This window comes from Pecten maximus, chromosome 10 (genome assembly GCF_902652985.1).
Source record: "Pecten maximus chromosome 10, xPecMax1.1, whole genome shotgun sequence".
Taxonomy (NCBI): Eukaryota; Metazoa; Mollusca; class Bivalvia; order Pectinida; family Pectinidae; genus Pecten; species Pecten maximus.
In genome coordinates, this window is record NC_047024.1 from 20946406 (window position 1) to 20968367 (window position 21962).

Below are 21962 nucleotides of genomic sequence, written 5' to 3' on the forward strand. Positions count from 1 at the left end.
CCATGGTCCCACTCTGACTACATTTTTACCATAAATTATCCATTTGATAATTATATATAAACATCAACGTGTAATTATATAAATTTTAGTATTGGTCAATTGGAACAGTGCTCTCTATTCACTGCATTGAAATCCGTTGATTTTTTTCTTTTGGTCCCATCTTTGTTGATTACATTGATACATTGCAATTTTCAATAACATATTTGTGAAATTGTGTTGTGTTATAGAATATATTCAAAATGGCCCTGCCGTGTTGTCATGGGTTACATCATTGGTACTTGTAGAACAGAATATTCCGATATTTCTTCACACTCATGAAATATAATACATGTATAATTTATGCTATTCAATAGGAAACCATTAAATATTGTCTATTTCTTAATTTACGTATGTGCACTTGATTTCATCAAGCACTTTTCTGATCATGATTTCATCAAGCACTTTTCTGATCATGATTTCATCAAGCACTTTTCTGATCATCTAATTTTTTTCCTGCTGTTTCCTGATGGAGGAGGAAAGTGAGAAATGTCTGGACAAGGAAGCATGCTCCCCATACTACTGGATACAGCCACAACACACCAGTGGAGAGTACGCCCGCACTTAGGAAAGGCGTAAATAGACTAGGTAGGCCAATCAGCATTGAGACAAAAGCCAAGGCTGTCGTTCTAATATTAGTGGGGTACATTTCTGGTGTGAGAGTGTTGAGAATAGAATACATGGGAACCATGAAAAAATAGCACACTATTACAATAACAGTTTTAGCTGCAACATCATCAATAAAAGCAAACAGCACGAGAGATAAACATGTGAAAAAGGAGAAGAACCGTAGACAGCGTATTCGGCCCAGCATGTGTGGTTCTATGGTAATAATGGCTAGGAACATGCCAGGGATCTGGCCAATGAAAATACTAAAGGTGTTTAAGTAAGGATCCATTCCCACTGAATCCATGTACTGTGGTAGGAATAAGGTGACGCCCCAATATCCAATGCACTGAAGCAGCCAGATAGCCGAGATTACCAGGGTACGACCCCGTAGTGTAGGGGTCAAGAGGTCGTTCATACGGCCACGGTTTGCACTGGTTGGACAGTCAATGTCAACTGTAAAACAGAAAAAGGTAGGGTATTACAAGCAATTCATAGTCACCTATACACTAACAAACTTTGGTTCGAAATATCAACAAAAGGCAATAACTCTCCATATACTGAGAAACATGATAGTGGATAAAAGGTAAACAAAAGGATAGAGTAATTAGAAATAACACAATTTCATCATGCAATTCTCAACCATCCCAATAGAAACTTGTGCTTATAATTTGAAAATTATTTAAGATGATGTGTATTGGATATTCTAAAGTTTTCTGATGTTATTTTTATCTGCCTTTTAAAAATCTGCAAATGGGCTGCAATAGATATCAGTAAGATTATTACCAGGCATGGGTTTATTGCTGGATAAATACTTTTTTTTACGTTACCTTGTAGCAGTTGTATGTTGTTCTGTTTAGCCATTTCTTTCAATACTTCAACCCCAGCTTCTTTCCTTCCACTCACAAACAGGAAGCGAGGGGACTCCTTTATCAACCAGAAACTGAGGGGAATTTGTACCACTGCTGGAATCGCGCATGCTCCCATAAATAGCCGCCATCCGTACCGAGGGAGAAGCCACCAGGCCATTGCGGCAGCATATACAGCTCCCAATGTGCCACACAGGGTGATAGTTACTAAGCAACTGCCACGGTTTTTTACTGGAAGGAATTCTGAAATATATAACAAAAATCAGTCCTTATGTTAAATGTTTTACAATTCACACATTTTTTTCTTTAATTAAAAATCAATTTTTCTGTTACAGTTTTTTTTGTTTTTTGTTTTTTTTGTTTTTTTTTCTCTCATTTTACTGTGACCAAGGCTCGAACCTTCATATTATTAAAAAACATATTTTTTTATAGAAAATAGACCATTATACATGAACCAGTTGTTTCATCCCTTACCCAGTAACTGAACGTGAACGAGCGCTCCAAGTCCTCCTTCTCCAATGGAAATCAACGTTCTCACACATATAAAAAGGGGAAAGCTGTTCACAAAGGGGGCTAGCATTGAAAACACTGCTAATACAATGGTACTAATCAGAAAAGGTGTTCGTCTTCCGTATTTGTCGCTAACAATGCCAAGTAATTACTCCACCTAAGATTCCTCCGACAGCACCAAAAACAAGTAAGGACGGATAAGTCATATTTGCTACATTCCATTCTTTTTTCAGAGGTGCTGTCAAAAATATGATAAGCATCATTTCAGAACACACTGCGAAATACCCATGGCATGTTAAAATCATCATCTTAATTTGAAAACGGCCAAACTGTATGAATGTGAGAATATCGTCCAAGCTTTTCGTTGATATTGACATCCCATTGCATAGAGAGTTATTTCCGTCACCAGAGACACCCTCCTTATACAGAACACTAGGTGGAGCTGATATGTCTTCTTCTTCCGTCTGTCCATCTTCTAGTAAATCATTTTCTTCACTGGAACAAATTTCATTTGCATGTTTTTAATATTAATATTTTTCATGTAGAACAACAAACAAACAAGGCATCACATATCTCTTATGTACAATGTATATAATTGATGTACATCAATATTTTCAAGATGGCTTCGTTAGCAGCTACACAGTGGCTGGTGTCTTCAGAATATGATCGAGCATGTCTGAAATTCAGTGACTATATGTGGACTGACACAACTCACTAGTCGATTGTCTTTTTTGATACATCTTCCCATTCAGAGGAATTAGGTCACAACATGATTTTCAAGATGGTGTCCATGGCAGCCATCTTGAGTTTAGTACTCACTAATGAAGGTTTAATTTCTAATTGCAAATATGATCCATTTAGGGACAATTAGAGATAACGGCCGGGATATTGCTTACATACAGACAGACGGACAAATGGATTGTCGCTACACCATCATACCTAGGCTCAGGATGATTTCAGTTGTAGTAGAATATATATATTTTGTTGTTGTTGTTTTTTTGGGGGTTGTTTTTTTTTAAAAAAAAAATATGAGTTACCTCCCTTAGATTAGCAACAATCTACAAACTGTCATGTCAACAGCTATTTTCCCTAAATCATTCTTGGCGTACTGATGCTTTGAGAAATGTAACGATTTATTTGTGTCATGTCATTTGACCAACCGGATCTTTCCGTCCTTCCGATCAGCTTTAGTAGGCACCTCAGGGTCACGGGCAAGCAAATAGAGAAGGGGAAAAAATCATTAATAAATAATGCATATTTTTTTTAAACAAATAGGCCGATATTATTTTCAATACACAAACCTGATGACAGACGACATCTTCGTATGCGTGGACTAACTGTTCTACCAAAAACGTTACAGTAACCTCTTGTTACCAAGTAGGCCACATGTTAGGCCAACTCGATTTGCTATTGGCCGGTTGATATGCAAGTGTTTCTGTCAGAAACAAGGAGGTAAAATGACTGGGAACTTGGGTAACAGATACACGAAACTATTTTTAAATGTGTTTAAGATACATGTTTTACGTTAAACTGGTAAACATTTAAACGCTGTGTTATTTTCTATTTCGTTTTCTGTGTGAAAAGTTAGTATGCTTCTGCATCACAGGGAGAATGACAAATCGAGTCGACCCGCATCATTGAGAAGGACACGTTTTGGGACTGAATTTTTATTATCAAAGGTAATGCATTTTCAATGATGATTTGATGATAAACCTTCGGGAACTAGACAAATGCATAATCAGACAAATGAGTACTTAGAGCAGAACAGTATATATCTTGGAAGAAACAGGAGTTCAAAATGTTGACTGGGGTGAAAATCTTCTGTGATTGCAGACATCCTAGATCTAGTACTTGTTAGACAATTAAAACTAATTGTGTAACCAGATAACTACTATTATGGTATAATGGGGTTTGTAATGTTTAGTATTATGTCTGTATGTTTACAGAATTTTTTTTTTTAATATCAAATAAATAAATAAATGAATAAAATAGTTAGGTATTCCGGATAATCCGTATCGCGCCCCTCTGCTGTTTATACATGTATATTATCACTTTCATTTTCCATAAATAGGACAGTCTATATCGACTGTTGTAGATATCAACTGTTGTCCAAATTTGATTTGTCAAAAGTGATAAATCAAATGCTTTTCTGCTTCAACAGTATTAAGCTAACTATGCTTGTGCCTCGACCAGGTGAGGCCATAAAGGATTACCATGAATTACATTAGCTGCAATTTGCATGTATTGTAGCCTGAGTTTCCTGATCTGGCCCTGACACCATGTCTGTAGGGCCAGAGCGCACTACTATAAGAAAACGTGGAATTATCCGACACCGTTTGCCGTTTGGTGTCGCTAAGAATTTGGTGCAAATACAATCAAATCGTGTGTGACACAACACCTACCATACATATATGGATAAATGAGATATTTATTTACCCCAGAACACCCATTTAGTCCCATCTAGGTCTTTTATTCCGTCCATATAGACCCCTCGCTTTACGCTAGTCAAAATTTCCAAGATTAACCAAGAGTCCAAGCAGAGGTCCCTAGTAAGAGACCTACGTGTATATGTGGGCAGGATATTTTTTATTGCTCTTAACTATTGTATTTGCTTTTACACTAACATACACATCTAACATCATCTAAAAGATAATTTAAAAAGTTACATCAGAGACTTGTATATCAGGTATATATGTCTTGGTTACATTGATGTCAGCTAGGGTAAATCGATTGCTTATCACTGCATCATTGAAAAATCACTTTTTAGGTACATCAACTTTGTAACTATCCCCAGTGGGCAATTTATATGGTATTGCTAGCTCATCGATTTATGAGAGTTAGATTGTTGATAAGTTACTTTTTCACTGACTTCAGTTATCATGTCTGTCACTGACCATAGCTCTCACATTCTATACCCAGGTCCCTCATCTACTATGACTGACCCCACACGAAGTACAATATTGGTGTATCTGGGGGAGGGCGCATGTGAAGAGAATGCTGAAGTCGTGGTAGAGACTCTAAAGAGACATCTGAATGAGAAGGATTATGTATTTAAGTACATCTCCCCGGAGGAGACTATTGAAGGTGAGCTCATGTTTATTATATTTCATTAAAATGTATTTCTGATACCATTAAATGATGTGAAAAATAATGTAAAAAAGTGAGTGTCTATTCGAGAACCATTTGACATTCATGTTCCCCAATTAATAAATTCATATGGTGTGACAAGTCATCCTGAGAACCATCTTCATATACATCCCCAATTAACTGTGAACTAGCAATATGTGTGTCCTATAAAAATCAGAATTTGAAACTACATGTATATTTAGAGAGCTCTACAGCTGGTTTTCCTTTTCTGCCACAAATTGCACAATGTCTACATGTATTTTCAAAAAGGATTTAAGTATACCTAATGGAGAATTATATAGGTATAATTATTCATGATCATAATCATTGTCCAATTACATGAACTAAAGCAGTAGAATACTAGAGAGTGGGGGAGTTAGAACGAAAATTTGAGCTAAACAGCTATACTTTTACTGTGGACTGTAAAAAGAAACCTTAAGCAAGAAACTCAAACTTAAACACCGTTTAAAGTGATAATTAGTTTACAATAATCTTCTTAACAATGTATTCTTTGGTTCAATTTTCATGAATTATTTTTCGTAGGAAACTGGAAAAAGTCAACAGCCCTGTATGTGATCGGTGGAGGGTATGACCTTGGGTATATCCACGCCCTTGGGGATAAAGGGACACTTCAGGTTCAACAGTATGTCCAGGAAGGAGGAGCCTATCTAGGGCTCTGTGCAGGATCTTACTTTGGATGCGACTACATAGAATTTGATAAGAAAGGACCCCAGGAAGTTTGTGGGGAAAGGATCCTTAAATTTTTCCCAGGTGAGGAAATTGGATGAAAATAATGAAAAATATTAAAATATAGGTAAAAGGCCAACTGTATGCAGTAGTTGACTAGTACATGCATATCATTTTTAAGAGGAAAGTATTAAGGTCAAGGTAGGCGTCTTTTAATGTGGGGGATGGGGGTTTGTGTTAGGGGATAGGGATTGGAAGGAGGGAAGTATAAAGTTCAAGGTAGGCATCTTTTGATGTGGGAGGAGGGGATGGGGGTTGGAAGGAGGGAAATATTAAGGTCAAGGTAGCGTCTTTTGAGGTAGGGGGAGTGGTGTTGGTATGAGGGAATGTATTGAGGAACATTGAGCCTTCAAATCCATGAAATTAGGACTAACCTCTGTGATGTTTGGTTTTCAGGTTTATGCGTTGGTCCGGTGTGGGGTCCTTACAATTACGGCAGTGAGAGTGGAGCCAGAGCCGCCCTGGTGGACTACTATGACAAGGGGACCCAACTCTCTCCAACCACACTCCGAGCCTATTTCAATGGTGGGGGCATGTTTCTCTTTTATGCGGACCAGTTCCTATCTGTCAAACGTATTCCTGATCAAGTTTTAAAGAAGCACTGCAAAGAATCTTTTAAAAAGGAGCAATCTAGTAAAAAGGAAATTGTTGAGAGTAAACAAAAGGAATCGGGACTGAAAGATTTTAGTGATACGGAGCCTGAGTTTTGTGAGGAATATGGACCTGAAGATTTGACACACACACTAGGAGTGTATAGAACAGAGGGAGAGAAAGGGAATGCATTTTGTGATATAGGTACAGATTTATCAAAATTGCCAATAGAACCAAATGCCAAAAGATCAAAAATCGACCACAAGAAAAGTGAAGTCGCATCTCATACCAAACATGAATCAGATAATAGCATGAAGGAGAAATCAGTCACAAGACAAGTAAGATCACTCGATAAGAATGTGGAGGTACTAGCTGTGTACCGTGAGATTGAGGGTCAGCCAGCAGCTATTGTCAAGTGTCATGTAGGCAAGGGTGTCGCTATTCTCAGTAGTCCACACATTGAATATGACAGCAACAGTCTGAATGCAGAGGACAAGGATATTAAAAAACTTATTCCACATCTTGTAAATTCAGACACTCATGAGCATAAATGTTTTAGATCCATGCTCAGTCACCTTGGCTTGACTCTGAGTCACTAAGGTCAGAGCAGCATAGTTACACCTAGACTACATTTCACTCGGAGTTTCTAGATCAAGGCTTGGTTGACTCTTAAAGAGTCATTAGATTGATCAGCGTGTTGCTGTGATAGTTGACTCTGAGTCACTTTGGTCAGAACATCATAGTTACACCTTGACTACATGGATAGTTTGACTGAGTTTCTTGATCAAGGCTTGGTTGACTCTTAAAGAGTCATTAGTTCAAGACTGACTTGACTCCCGAGTCTCTAAGGTCAGATCAGCATTGTTACATTTAGACTACATAGGTAGTTTGACTCAGAGTCTCTAGATCAAGGCTTGGTTGACTCTTAAAGAGTCATTAGTTCAAGACTGACTTGACTCCGAGTCTCTAAGGTCAGATCAGCATTGTTACATTTAGACTACATAGGTAGTTTGACTCGGAGTCTCTAGATCAAGGCTTGGTTGACTCTTAAAGAGTCATTAGTTCAAGACTGACTTGACTCCGAGTCTCTAAGGTCAGATCAGCATTGTTACATTTAGACTACATGGGGTTTTTGACTCGGAGTCTCTAGATCAAGGCTTGGTTGACTCTTGAGTCATTAGACTGATCAGCGTAATGCTGTTGTAGATCATGACTAACTTGACTCTTGAGTGACTAGATTGGTCATTCATTTAACTTAATAGCTATTTCATCTTTAATATTGATTCTAACTCAGTATTTTTGTTTGTATCTTGAACCTGATTAAGAAAGTTCTCTAAAGATAAATACTGTTACCAGTACGGTATTTACCCAGAAAACCCCCATACCTAGTCATATTTAAGCCTACCCATAGCTATTGTAGTTTGGTTATAATGCCAACAGATGCATTTTATTATCCTATACTCAAGCCCCACCCTTATTTGTGTTAAAATATTTTACGTAAGCTGCCAGGAAATAGATCGGGATATTTACATAAAATTTGTTTTGTATCTCAAGGCAAACCATGCACCATAAGATTTTGTCTTGCACAATGTGATATTTTTTTGAAAGATAACTTCATTTTTTTATTCATTTACAATTTATTTTTCAGTATTTTATTTTTCACTCACTTGCCATATTAGAGAACACTCTAATTGGCTCTAGAACTGGCTGGTAATCTCGGTTAGATAATGGTAAACATATCCTGTTGTTGTGTAGCCCTGCAAGATGCAGCACAGCTGTTAAAGACCATTAACATCAGAACAGAAAACAAGTGAATGTTTTCCTTATAGAAATCATTCTAGTCGTCCTGTCATTTTTTTATACGAATTGCTAACCAATTGTTGGTTGAGAACAAATTATGACAGAAATTCATGATTGAATAAGTTGAATTATTTCGAAATATGTGATCCAGTTTGCACAGTAATTTAGTAAGTTTACATGCATGTGATATATATGTGTGATGTAAGCGAGTTTAAAACGTTGAAGTTTTCGTGTGAAATAAGAACTGAACAAATTGTTTAAAAAGAATGGATTTATTGTGTTTTTGGAATATTTTACATTGTATCTAAATTTTCTTTTTTTTAATTTCAAGTTGAAGATTCAAGATTATATTGACAAATGGGTGAGATAAGCAACATTTCTATGGGTTCTATTACATTGCATCCATCCATTCCCCAGAAAATGGCGGGGTGTGTTTATGGGGAACAGGAAGGCTTTTTAGCTTTATTATGGTAGTACTTTTGTAGATGATACATTCATTCAGATGTTATTTGTTTCAAAAAATTAAATAGTATAATCTATTCTTGTTATGTTTAATTTATAATTTAACAAAAGTATATAATCAAGATAATTATGTTGGCATTAATTTATTTGTATGCAATTCTTACTTTGTTTACTGATATAGAAATATTTCATGAGGATTTATGTTTTTTTTATTACTGTATTATTATTATACACGTAATTATTATTTGTTTTTGCAGTGCTGTTTTTGCTTTTTCTTTGTGGGATCTGTTTAATCTTGCTCAAAGATATATTACAAGATATGTTGGTTTTTTTAATGTGTCTGTGAAGTATATATATATAATGCAGATATATAGCAAGAAAAAAATTGAATGAATATAAAGTATTTTGTTATAGATATGGTAAGTAGAGTGTGGTGTGAAGTATATTATAATGTAGAGAGTAAGTAAATTTTGTATGGATGAAGTGGAGTTTGGATGTGAAGTATATTATAATGTAGAGAGTAAGTAAATTTTGTATGGATGTTAAGTAAGTTGTTATAGATATAAGTAGAGTATGGTGTGAAGTATATTATAATGTAGAGAGTAAGTAAATTTTGTATGGATGTTAAGTAAGTTGTTATAGATATAAGTAGAGTATGGTGTGAAGTATATTATAATGTAGAGAGTAAGTAAATTTTGTATGGATGTTAAGTATGTTGTTATAGATATAAGTAGAGTATGGTGTGAAGTATATTATAATGTAGAGAGTAAGTAAATTTTGTATGGATGAAGTGGAGTTTGGGTGTGAAGTATATTATAATGTAGAGAGTAAGTAAATTTTGTATGGATGTTAAGTATGTTGTTATAGATATAAGTAGAGTGTGGTATAAGATATGTTTTGTGTGGGTTGAATTAAAAAAAAAAAGAACCTCAGTGTTTATTTACCTGTCAAATTAATGGGAGTATTATGGTATGGCGACATCCATCTATTTTGTGTAAACTATTCTTTGTCCAGTGAGTAAACATCGTCCCTGTGAAAATAACTGGCTATATCAGTAATATTGTGTTATGAATGTATAGTGTATTGGTGTGAATGTGTGAGTATGGCACTTTGATAGGAAAACTGTTATGGTATTATGACAGTATTGTACACGTTGTCCACTAAATAACATTTAGAGTTGATTCCAAAACAAGGTACATATTTATGTGTGTAATGACATCACTACTTTTTGCTATGTACACATGTTTTGATGATGTCATAAATTCATAATTGACTGTGATGTTGACAGCTTGCCATGGAGCCAAAACATGTCAGCTATTGGCTAGAATAAAAACAAAAGAATCTCATATCTTTATGTTGTCTTTGCTCTTTCGGTCCATTGGTCATAAGTCATATACACAAATGATGGGACTACTTGTGAATGATTTTATAGTGTCGTCACACTGAAATGCCACACCTGGACATGATAGCATGATACCTCACCCCAGTAACATAATACTAATGACTGGCAAATCAGTCCTTACTGCCTGGTTGTTTTAAAAGCCAATCATCAAGCAAAGAGCACTAATTGCATTTTTAGCACACTTGCACAAAGGACAAGTGAGTGTGCCTTGGTGTGGTGTCCATCTGTCCAACATCACCATTTCCCTGTAAATAACTGATTCTCAATTAACTATATATAAGAGCCCTAGGTTTATGATATTAGGCCAGTAGGATGAAGGGCTACATTTTTTTTTTCAAATAAATCACATCAACCTTCCTTTAAGGTCACAGGGGTCAAATGTAGCACGAAAGGATGAAGCGCTTCCAACTGAACGACCTTGACCTACTTTCAGGGTCGCTTGTTTCATATTTGTTTTTCAAAAATCTAATAACTCTTCTAATTAACCAAGAACCCTAGTTTCATAACATCTCGTTAGTAGCATGCTCGGATGAAGGGCCTCCGGATGAAGGGCCTCCAAGTTTGTTCAATTGAATAACATTTACCTCCTTTCTATGTCCCAGTCTTTGGGACGGAACCCAATGACATGGGCAAATGGTCTATCCTTAGGTCAAAAGTGAGGTGTTGTCAAGATAGGCTTTATCAAAGAAACAAGTTGTAAGGAAGTAAGAGGGAAATGCACATATCCCAGAGTTGGTAATGGGAAAAACTCCTCCTCTAGAAATACTTATACAATTTGAACATTGTTGGCATAATGGCACATAGGTAACTATGAGTAATAGGAGAGGGAAAAATGCACGGCCAGACCGGGGTTTGAACCCGGGACCTCCGAACACTAGCCGAGCTCTAACAATTGAGCTACCTGGTCGCCGGCGTTCATCCCATTCCAGTTCCGCAACGCTGTGCTCTTTGAGGGAGTGTTGCTGTTAGCGATTGCAATGAGGTTGACCCCACGAAATTTCAAAATTAATGTTGATTAACCAAATAACCCAAACAACTCCAACTAAATAGAAACCGTGGCCAGTATTTGGTACACGATGGCACGTGAAGGACACTATCATCATCAATGCTTGAAGCATTAGTCTCCAAAGGCTACGAGAATAGAGGTCGTCTTGTCCGGCAAGAACTGACCTCAAGTCGCATACAACACAAAATATCAAGAGAACCGTCAGAAAGCGACGACGATGGCTGAGAAGTACGGTGGCTGATTTGTACCATTTCGTCTTTTCGCCCCGAATTTGGTAAAGACGAAATGACACAAATCAGCCACCGTAAGTCCATCCGTTTTCTTTTCCCAAAAATTGGTTATTGTAAAAGGACATATAGAAGCAGAGGCGTAGATATATCATGTATATATACGTCTCTGGTAGAAGCTATGGTATATTAAATTTGGAGAAAGGCGCTCACCAAGCAAAGTCGTTGACAATGGAGAAGCAGTACTGGAACATTGCATGTTCTGCGTTTTAAGGATACTACATGTAAAGTTTAAGGGTACATCAAAATATGGAAAAACGGGACAAGTCCAAGAATAGAATTTCAAGACAAGACGCATTGTCATTATTGATACTAACGGATGAAAATGGTTATTGACGGTTATTATAATCCAAACCTATATAAATTCCTCTCCAGATTCATCTACAATGTCTTGACGGCAAGGTTTCGTTTTCAGAATTCGCTAACACACTTTATTTTGCAACCCAGCAATCAGTGTAACCAGAGGAACAAATTGTATGGTTAAGGCCACAATTGTATGACAAATATGGTACATATGAGTAATCTCCCTCTGGATTCAAGTCGTGACAAAAAGGTGGTAAATTAACGGTGACGGAAGAAAGGCGTATCCATGCTAACTAGAGAACATAATAGCAGGAATAGAATAAAAAAAAACAGAGAAAATACAAAATTGTGCCTTAAGTAGCCTCAAGATCACTGATGTTATCAACACTTAATAACTGTATAAGTTTGTATAAGGATGGATTTCGCCAGTAATATAGTTTTATGAATTTTACTCTCAGATTATGATAATCCCTACATCTCAAGATAAAATGATATTCCCTTAGCCACTGCATCACTTCTCATAGGAAAAACTCAACTCTTGTATAAATAAATTTGCTTATATTTATTGGTAACTAGCGATAGGTAATCGCAGACACATTTTACAAATACTCGAACTCAAACTCTCATTTACACATTACAACATCATGTATGTACTATAGACCTTAAATTCCCCACTGTGAAAATCATAAAAATTATGAAATGCAATACATATAGTTTACCAATTAATCCTGTATACCATCTTATAAAAAAAATAAAAATAAGCAATTACTTGATCTCGGATATTATGTACGTATACACGTGTGTCGCCTCTGATCTACCCTCGCTGAATGACACACGTTATACCTAACACTGTCAACTGCACGTGCAAACTCGCAACCTAAGGGAAAATAATTTCCGTCCAATTCGCTCCGCTCAAACCACGGAAATTTTATTTCGTCTGCCACATCTAAATTGCAGCTCATATTATATACAGTCTTTGTTCTCTCGTTGTATTACTGTATCTATCAGTTTCAATAGCTAAATTGTGTGAAGAAAGACGAAGCTTCGATTAACAGATTCGGTATTTCCCCGGAATAAACCTTGTCAAATAGTATTGAATGGTAGGTTAGAAAATGCTACTTAGGCGTCCTCTGTTTCAACCCGAGGTCAAATCCGCGGACACAGGGGTTTGATCTCCCGTGATTTTGTCTTCATCAACCTTCATCTTCCGTCAGTAGTGGACATATGTCACGGAAATCATGATAATGGTAACAGGTAATTAATATAATTGAATACTTAGTATTGTAGGCAGTGGAATCAGGAATATTACTATCTAGAAATGGGAAATTATTAATCGGGCCTTTCGAGCACTTTAACGTGTTCTAGTGCCAATTTTCTGGTGTAATGAAATAAAGAACAATTACTAATTGTAATGGGAAACATTTACAGAAGTCCCCCAAATGACCCCGCAGTCGTACCGCTGTTTTCGCCATCCATCAAAACCACTAAACACCAATTTTCAACAAAATTGAATAATATTTTAAATTCGACAAATCGGAGCACAGTAAATGACGACCGTTTTGCTGGTTACGATAGTGACCGGTGTCCCATGATGTACCTAGATACCAAATTGCAAAAATCTGACAATCTCTGAAATTTTATTTTCATCCTTTTATCTTTCAACTTACAAGACTTACAATCTCGCATATAATGTCATTTGTAACGAACCCTTATGCTTGGACAGTACCCAGAACCCTGTCATTTTCAAAATTTATATTTAACATTTATGCAAGCGTCTTTTGGATGACGTAGGATGGAAAATCAAAGTTAAAAAGGATTTAATCCACATCCATTTTTCACAAGATAGTACCGCAATTTTAACTCTGAGAAGCAAAACTCTGCATGTAACTTCCAACAATAAAGACGAAAATAATCATGAAAAATTATCTCATAAAACCTGTATGTACAGCACTTATTTTCCATCGGAACAGGTGCTTTCGTTTCCTTGTAAGCTGATACTCTACCTAACACCACGGTAGTTACTCGTTCATTCACTTTGTCGAAACTTTACAGATATCTCTCTCTGACCGACTTTCAGTGGCAATAACTCTGAACATGGAAAATCGATTTTAGCAAATATCGTCAGGAGCGTTAAATAAATAAATGGTTTCACGGGTTTTAAATGACCATTTTTTTCTAAACTAATGTTGTCACAATATAAGGTAAAACATCTTGGATTGTGATAACTACATATGGCTTCTTTTGCTTTTGTTAATACATACACACACACATATATATGCATCAGTGTTCAATTATAGAAAGTGAATGATATGAAATCGATATGGCAATTGAGTTTCTGCCCTTCGATAATAAGAAACAAGTTTGCCCGGGCTTCATCAGTTGAGAGGAAAAAAGATAAATTTATAAAAAAAAAAAAAAAATCAAATGAAGAAAATAAAAAAAATATCAGTTCAAAATTTATTATTACTATTATTATAAGAATTATTGAAAAAAAATAATTAAAATTAATCTGAAATCAATTAATACATTTTGAAATAATAACTAAAGGAATCAATTAAAAAGACTTAATTATCAATAAATTCAGAAACAATTTCAAGAATGAATTTCAACAAGAGCTGTTGGAGAACAGCATAGCTCGTTTCGCAAATGTTTGTCAATAAATAATTAAAATATATTGATTGGAATGGTTTCGCAAATTGCATTAATAATATTTATATTGTTTACTTGATCAGATTATGTTTTGTGAATTCATGCAATTTTCAAAACCATACCATTTTATATATATATATAAATTATTTATTGACAAACATTCGGGAGACAAGCTATGCTGTTGTTAAATGAATATATTGAATACAAATGTTATTGCTTTTGGACATATTTCTTCAATTTTTTGACAAAATATTATCCTAATGAGAGTTGTCTCCCTTGAAAAAAAATGTGGACCAGTATAAATTGTCTATTGTGAGCATTTCCACATTGTTTTATTTTCAGTTTCACCCCAAGAAGGGATAGTGTAATTCCATAGGGACTCTTTTACCAAATATCAGCACCCTAGTACATCATAAAGTGACGTGATAATAGCTTTCAACATTTGCACACAAATTTTTAAAATGTGTTTTTTCCCCAAAAAAATCTTTCAGTTTAACTCCGGCAAGGGATAGTTTAACCCCCACAGGGAACCTAATACCATGTATTACTATGGCTTTCAACACTCACAACATAAACATAACACAAAGTCCAAAGATTTAAAAGCAAAAACAAAAAAACACAGATTTAAAAAGAAAATATCATTTTTTTTTAAAGTTTTACTCCAGGAAGGGATTGTCTTACTCCATACTACTGCGAAATACCAGCACCCTAGTACAATTATAAAGTGATGTATTAATACCTTTCAACACTTGCACCAAAAACTTAACGCAGAAATATTCTAAGTCCAAAAATTTGAAAATTCTGTTTTTTTCCCAAAAAAATCTTTCGGTTTTACTCTGGCAGGGGATAGTTTAACCCCAGAGGGACTATATTGCCAATTATCAGCACCCTAGTACAAATATAAAGGTATGTATTAATACCTTTCAACACTTGCACCAAAAACTTAACGCAGAAATATTGCAAGTCCAAAAATTTTCAAAAAACTGTTTTTTTTTCTCCAAAAATCTTTTAGTTTAACTCCGGCAGGGTATAGTTTAACACCCACAGGGACCATATTACCATAAATTACTATGCCTTTCAACACTTGCACCAAAAATTTAACATTTGAAAAACCAACGCCGACGCCGACGCCGGAGTGACGACATAAGCTCTCGCTCTTCTTCGAAGAGACGAGCTAAAAATCAAAAATTGATCTTAAGAGAAAAACAGTCAATTAAAAAATTGATCTGAAAAATGAATTAAAAAATATTATATACATTTAAAAATGATTTCATTAATTAAAAAAATCATCTTGAAAAGCTACATAGAATGTTAAAGCTACAGGTCAAAATTGATATGGTTAGTAAATTCAAAAATTTATTATTCAAGAATAAATCATTTCAAGAATGAATTCAACAAAATTAAGAATTTAAAAATATTTAAAAATGTATTCAAAAATTTATATTAAAAACAGATACAAAAAGGTTAAGACTACAAGTCAAAATGAATCCGAAGATTGAATTAAAAAAAATTTAACAATGAATATTGAAATATTTGAATGAATTCATTTCTGTTTTAATAAATTCAACATTGAGGTAAAAGAATATATTGAAAAAATTAATATTTGAAAAAATAACATAAAAATACAAGTCAACAAATCTGATGGTTGAATTCCAAAATGTTTTCAGGAATAGTATTTCAAAATATTTAATTGAAAAAAAGTTATTTAAAAAAATAAATAAAACTATTTTAAGACTAAATTTAACAATGATCTGAAGAATGCATTAAAAGATTTATATTTGATTATATTTGTATATGTTAATAATATACACACACATATGCACCAGTGTTCAAGGAATTATTTTCATGTATTTGGTCGCTCAAGAACTGAAAGAAAAAATGTTTATCGACATTTTAAAACCTAACCTACATGCACAATAATCCTACTTTGTTTATGACGTCACAGCTGTTGTTAACTTATGGCGTTATCAGTATTTTTGACGTCATATATCTCGGCAACGTCAAATAAAGTCCGCCTATGAAGGTAAATCTTAGCTTTTGTTTTATTTTTCTTTATATATACACACATATGATGAAGTTAACGAATTTTCAAGGAAATTATATATAAAACTGATGATTGACAAAAGAGTTATATTTTGCACTAGCGCTTTCACTGTATGTCTGTTTTGTCATTCCTAACTATATAAACGAATTACAGACTCGTCCCAAAAAGAAAAGAAAAAACTAAACATTTTGCCACAAATTTGATTCCTATCGCCCAAATCTTAAAACCATTTGGCCACTTGGAACCATATATCTCAAAGTGTCATTTCGCCACAAAAGATATATCGCCCAATTATTTTATTCTTGGAAGAATAGATGCACAACTGTAAGAGTCAATGAATATGTTTTATGTTCCTGTCATGCTGTGATGTTAACTATAATTAACTATAATTGATACTGATGGACTGACAACGGAGATAACTGCTCCATAATGTTAAAAGAGGTGTGTAATGACCTCAAGACTCAACTGCCAAAATAATTTCATAAATTTTGGAAAATGCTTCTTTTTCTGGATTGTTACTTTTATAAAATTTTGTTGTCATAATAACAAGAGCCAAAATACATAGTGAAAGTCAATTATAGAGAGTGAATGATATGAAATCGATATGGCAATTGAGTTTCTGCCCTTTAATAATAAGTTACAGGTTTGCCCGGGCTTCTTCAGTTGAGAGGCAAAAAGATCAATTTATAAAAAAAGATAGAATTATTGAAAAAAAAATCAAAATTGAGCTGAAATCAATTAAGAATAAATTTTAAAATAATATCTAAAGGAATCAATTAAAAAGAATTATCAATAAATTCAAAAACAATTTCAAGAATGAATTTCAAAAATCAAAAATAGATCTTTACAGAAAAACAGTCAACTAAAAATTGATCTGAAAAATGAGTTAAAAAAATATTAAATACATTTAAAAATGATTTCATTAATTATAAAAAAAAAATCTTGAAAAGTTACACAAAAATGGTTAAGATACAGATCAAATTGATCTTGTTAGTATATTCAAAAATTTATTATTCAAGAATAAATTTCTTTACATTGAATTCAGCAAAATCAAGAATTTAAAAATATTTAAAGACTAAATTCAACAATAACCTGAAAAATGTATTCAAAAATTTATATTAAAAAAAGATACAAAAAGGTTAAGGCTACAAGTCAAAATTAATCCGAAGATCGAATTCAAAAATTTATTTTACAATGAATATTAAATTGAATGAATTCATTTTTGTTTTAATAAATTCAACATTGATGTAAATAAACTGAAAATTTAATATTTGAAAAATTATATAAAAATACAAGTCAACAAATGTGATGGTTCCAAAACGTTTTCAGGAATACATTTCAAAATACTTAAATTCAAAAAATTATTTTTTTTTTAAATAAGAAAAATAAACAAAACAATTAAAGACTAAATTTAACAATGATCTGAAGAATGCATTAAACAATTTATATTCGATTGTGTTTATAGCTGCGACCTGATGATTGAATTCAAAAAAATAATTAAAAAAATTATTGAAGAATTTATTTTAAAATATTTCAACTCGAAAATTTATTTAAAAGAATTAATAAATATTTAAATACTAAATTCAACAATGACCTGAAAAACAGATAATAAAATTTGTATTTGAAAAAAAATGATAAAAAAGTTAAGATTACAAGTAAAAATTAATCTGAATATTGAATAAACAATTCTAGTAAAGACTAAATATTGATAAAAATAATGAGTTCTAAATTCTATATCTGGATTCAACAAGAGCTGTTGGAGAACAGCATAGCTCGTCTCGCAAATGTTTGTCAATAGATAATTAAAATATATTAATTGGAATGGTTTCGCAAATTACATTAATAATATTTATATTGTTTACTTGATCAGATTATGTTTTGTGAATTCATGCATTTGGGAGACAAGCTATGCTGTTGTAGATTAAATGAAGATATTAAACACAAATTGTATTGCTTTTGGACATATTTCTTCAATTTTTGACAACATATCCTAATGAGAGTTGTCTCCCTTGAAAAATGTGACCGGTATAAATTGTCTATTGTGACGTTTTCATATTGTTTTATATTCAGTTTCACCCCAAGAAAGGATAGTGTAACTCCATAGGGACTCTTTTACCAAATATCAGCACCCTAGTACAATCATAAAGTAATGTGTTAAAAAGCTTCAACATTTCATGATTTGCACGAAAATTTTTAAAATATGTGTTTTTTCCTCAAAAAAATATTTCAGTTTAACTCAGGAAAGGGATAGTTCAACCCCCACAGGGGACCTAATACCATGTATAACTATGCCTTTCAACACTCACAATATAAAGTTAACACAAAGTCCAAAGATTTAAAAACAAAAATAAAAAAACACAGATTTAAAAAGAAAAAATCCAATTTTTACTCCAGGAAGGGATTGTCTTACTCCATAGGGACTCTATTGCCAAATATAAGCACCCTTGTACAATTATATAGTGATGTATTAAAACCTCTTAACAATTGCACCAAAAACTTAACGCAGAAATATTCTAAGTCCAAAAATTTGAAAAATTCTGGTTATTTCCCAAAAAAATCTTTTAGTTTAACCCCGGCAGGGGATAGTTTAACCCAAGAGGGAGTTTATTACCAACTATCAGCACCCTAGTACAATTATAAAGTGATGTATTAATACCTTTCAACACTTGCACCAAAAACTTAACGCAGAAATATTTCAAGTCCAAAAATTTGAAAATTTTGTTTTTTTTATAAAAAAAATCTTTTAGTTTAACTCTGGCAGGGGATAGTCTAACCCCAGAGGGACTCTATTGCCAATTATCAGCACCCTAGTACAATTATAAAGTGATGTATTAATAACTTTCAACACTTGCACCAAAAACTTAACGCAGAAATATTCTAAGTCCAAAAATTTAAAAAAATTCCGGTTTTTTCCCAAAAAAATCTTTTAGTTTAACTCTGGCAGGGGATAGTCTAACCCCAGAGGGACTCTATTGCTAATTATCAGCACCCTAGTACAATTATAAAGGTATGTATTAATACTTTTCAACACTCGCACCAAAAACTTAACGCAAAATTTGTTTAAGTCCAAAAATTTTCAAAAATCTGTTTTTTTCCAAAAAATCTTTTAGTTTAACTCCGGCAGGGGATAGTTTGACCCCCACAGGGACCATATTACCATAAATTACTATGCCTTTCAACACTTGCACCAAAAATTTAACATTTGGAAAATTTATAAGAAAAGTAAAAAATTTTCTGAAGATTCAGTTCAAAAATTTGTTTCAAAGAATCAAAAAAAAAATTCAACAATGATCTGAAGAAGTATTCAAAAATCTATACTTATTTATTCTGAAAAATGTCATGGCTACAAGACAAAATTAATGTAAGATTGAGTTTAAAAAATGATTAAAGAATAAATAGTTAAATATTTAAATGAATTCAAACATTTATTCAAAGAATATATTCAACATTGATGTAAAAGAATCTGAAGAATTATGTTTAAACAGTTTCATGTAAAAGTAAAAAAAAATAATCTTAAGATTGAATTAAAAAAAATTAAAGAATAAGTTTTTTTAAAATATATCAAGTATTCAAAAATTTATTTTAAAGAATCAAAAAAAGTTTTTAAAGACGTGTCATCTTCAATTCAAGAATTCTATAAAAAAAAAAATATATTAAATTATTTAAATGAATTCAAAAATTTATATCAAGAATAAATACATTATTGTGTAAAGAGGGAACTCAAAATATATAAAATACTTAATATTAAAATACTGATGTAAAGAATATAATTTTTTAAATATTTCAAGTATTCAAAAATTAATTTCAAAGAATCAAAAAAGTATTGTAAGACTTAATTCAACAATGACATGAAAATTGGATCTAAAAATTTATATCAGAAAAAGGTAGTATAAAAATGTCATCTTCAATTCAAAATTATTTAAAAAAATAAATATTGAATTATTTAAATGAATTCGAAAATTTATTTCAAGAATAAATACATTATTGATGTAAAGAGGGAACTCAAAAATATATCAAATACTTAATATTAAAATACTGATGTAAAGAATATCTTTTTTAAATATTTCAAGTATTCAAAAATTTATTTCAAAGAATCGAAAAAGTATTTGAAGACTTAATTCAACAATGACATGAAAATTGGATCTAAAAATTTATATAAGAAAAATCTAGTATAAAAAATGTCATCTTCAATTCAAGAATTCTATAAAAAAAAACTATATTAAATTATTTAAATGAATTCAAAAATTTATATCAAGAATAAATACATTATTGTGTAAAGAGGGAACTCAAAATATATACAAGAGCTGTTGGAGAACAGCATAGCTCGTCTCGCAAATGTTTGTCAATAAATAATTAAAATATATTAATTGGAATGGTTTCGCAAATTGCATTAACAATATTTATATTGTTTACTTGATCAGATTATGTTTTGTGAATTCATGCATTTGGGAGACAAGCTATGCTGTTGTAGACTAAATGAAGATATTAAATACAAATGTAGTTGCTTTTGGACATATTTCTTCAATTTTTGACAACATATCCTAATGAGAGTTGTCTCCCTTGAAAAATGTGACCGGTATAAATTGTCTATTGTGACGTTTTCATATTGTTTTATATTCAGTTTCACCCCAAGAAAGGATAGTGTAACTCCATAGGGACTCTTTTACCAAATATCAGCACCCAAGTACAATCATAAAGTAATGTGTTAAAAAGCTTTCAACATTTGCACGAAAATTTAAAAAAAAAAAAAGGTTTTTTCCTCAAAAAAATATTTCAGTTTAACTCAGGAAAGGGATAGTTCAACCCCTAAAGGAAACCTAATACCATGTATAACTATGCCTTTCAACACTCACAATATAAAGTTAACACAAAGTCCAAAGATTTAAAAACAAAAACAAAAAAACACAGATTTAAAAAGAAAAAATCCAATTTTTACTCGAGGAAGGGATTGTCTTACTCCATAGGGACTCTATTGCCAAATATAAGCACCCTTGTAAAATTATATAGTGATGTATTAAAACCTCTTAACAATTGCACCAAAAACTTAACGCAGAAATATTCTAAGTCCAAAAATTTGAAAAATTCTGGTTATTTCCCAAAAAAATCTTTTAGTTTAACTCCGGCAGGGGATAGTTTAACCCAAGAGGGAGTTTATTACCAACTATCAGCACCCTAGTACAATTATAAAGTGATGTATTAATACCTTTCAACACTCGCACCAAAAACTTAACGCAGAAATATTCCAAGTCCAAAAATTTGAAAATTCTGGTTTTTTTTTTTTTTTAATCTTTTAGTTTAACTCTGGCAGGGGATAGTCTAACCCCAGAGGGACTCTATTGCCATAAATTACTATGCCTTTCAACACTTGCACCAAAAAGTTAACATTTGGAAAACCAACGCCGACGCCGACACCGACACCGACGCCGACGCCGGAGTGACGACATAAGCTCTCACTCTTCTACGAAGAGACGAGCTAAAAATACTTAATATTAAAATACTGATGTAAAGAATATATTTTTTTAAA

At 32.8% G+C, this 21962-nt stretch overlaps 2 protein-coding genes across 2 annotated transcripts; one reads left to right on the forward strand and one right to left on the reverse strand.

Annotated features, from left to right (window-relative positions):
- On the reverse strand, positions 1-3416 carry LOC117336418 (putative transporter svop-1). Its single transcript, XM_033896928.1, is given in 5 exon segments — positions 1-1098; positions 1473-1754; positions 1986-2166; positions 2168-2516; positions 3323-3416. Coding segments are annotated over 5 exon segments (1467 nt in total). The 5' UTR covers positions 3340-3416; the 3' UTR covers positions 1-460.
- A 230-nt stretch (positions 3417-3646) lies between these two features.
- On the forward strand, positions 3647-10093 carry LOC117336375 (biotin--protein ligase-like). The gene is made up of 4 exons (XM_033896881.1): positions 3647-3700; positions 4941-5105; positions 5691-5918; positions 6291-10093. Exons 2-4 carry the CDS (start codon positions 4955-4957, stop codon positions 7082-7084), a joined length of 1173 nt encoding a protein of 390 aa, XP_033752772.1. The 5' UTR covers positions 3647-3700; positions 4941-4954; the 3' UTR covers positions 7085-10093.
- The last annotated feature ends 11869 nt before the right edge of the window (positions 10094-21962 follow it).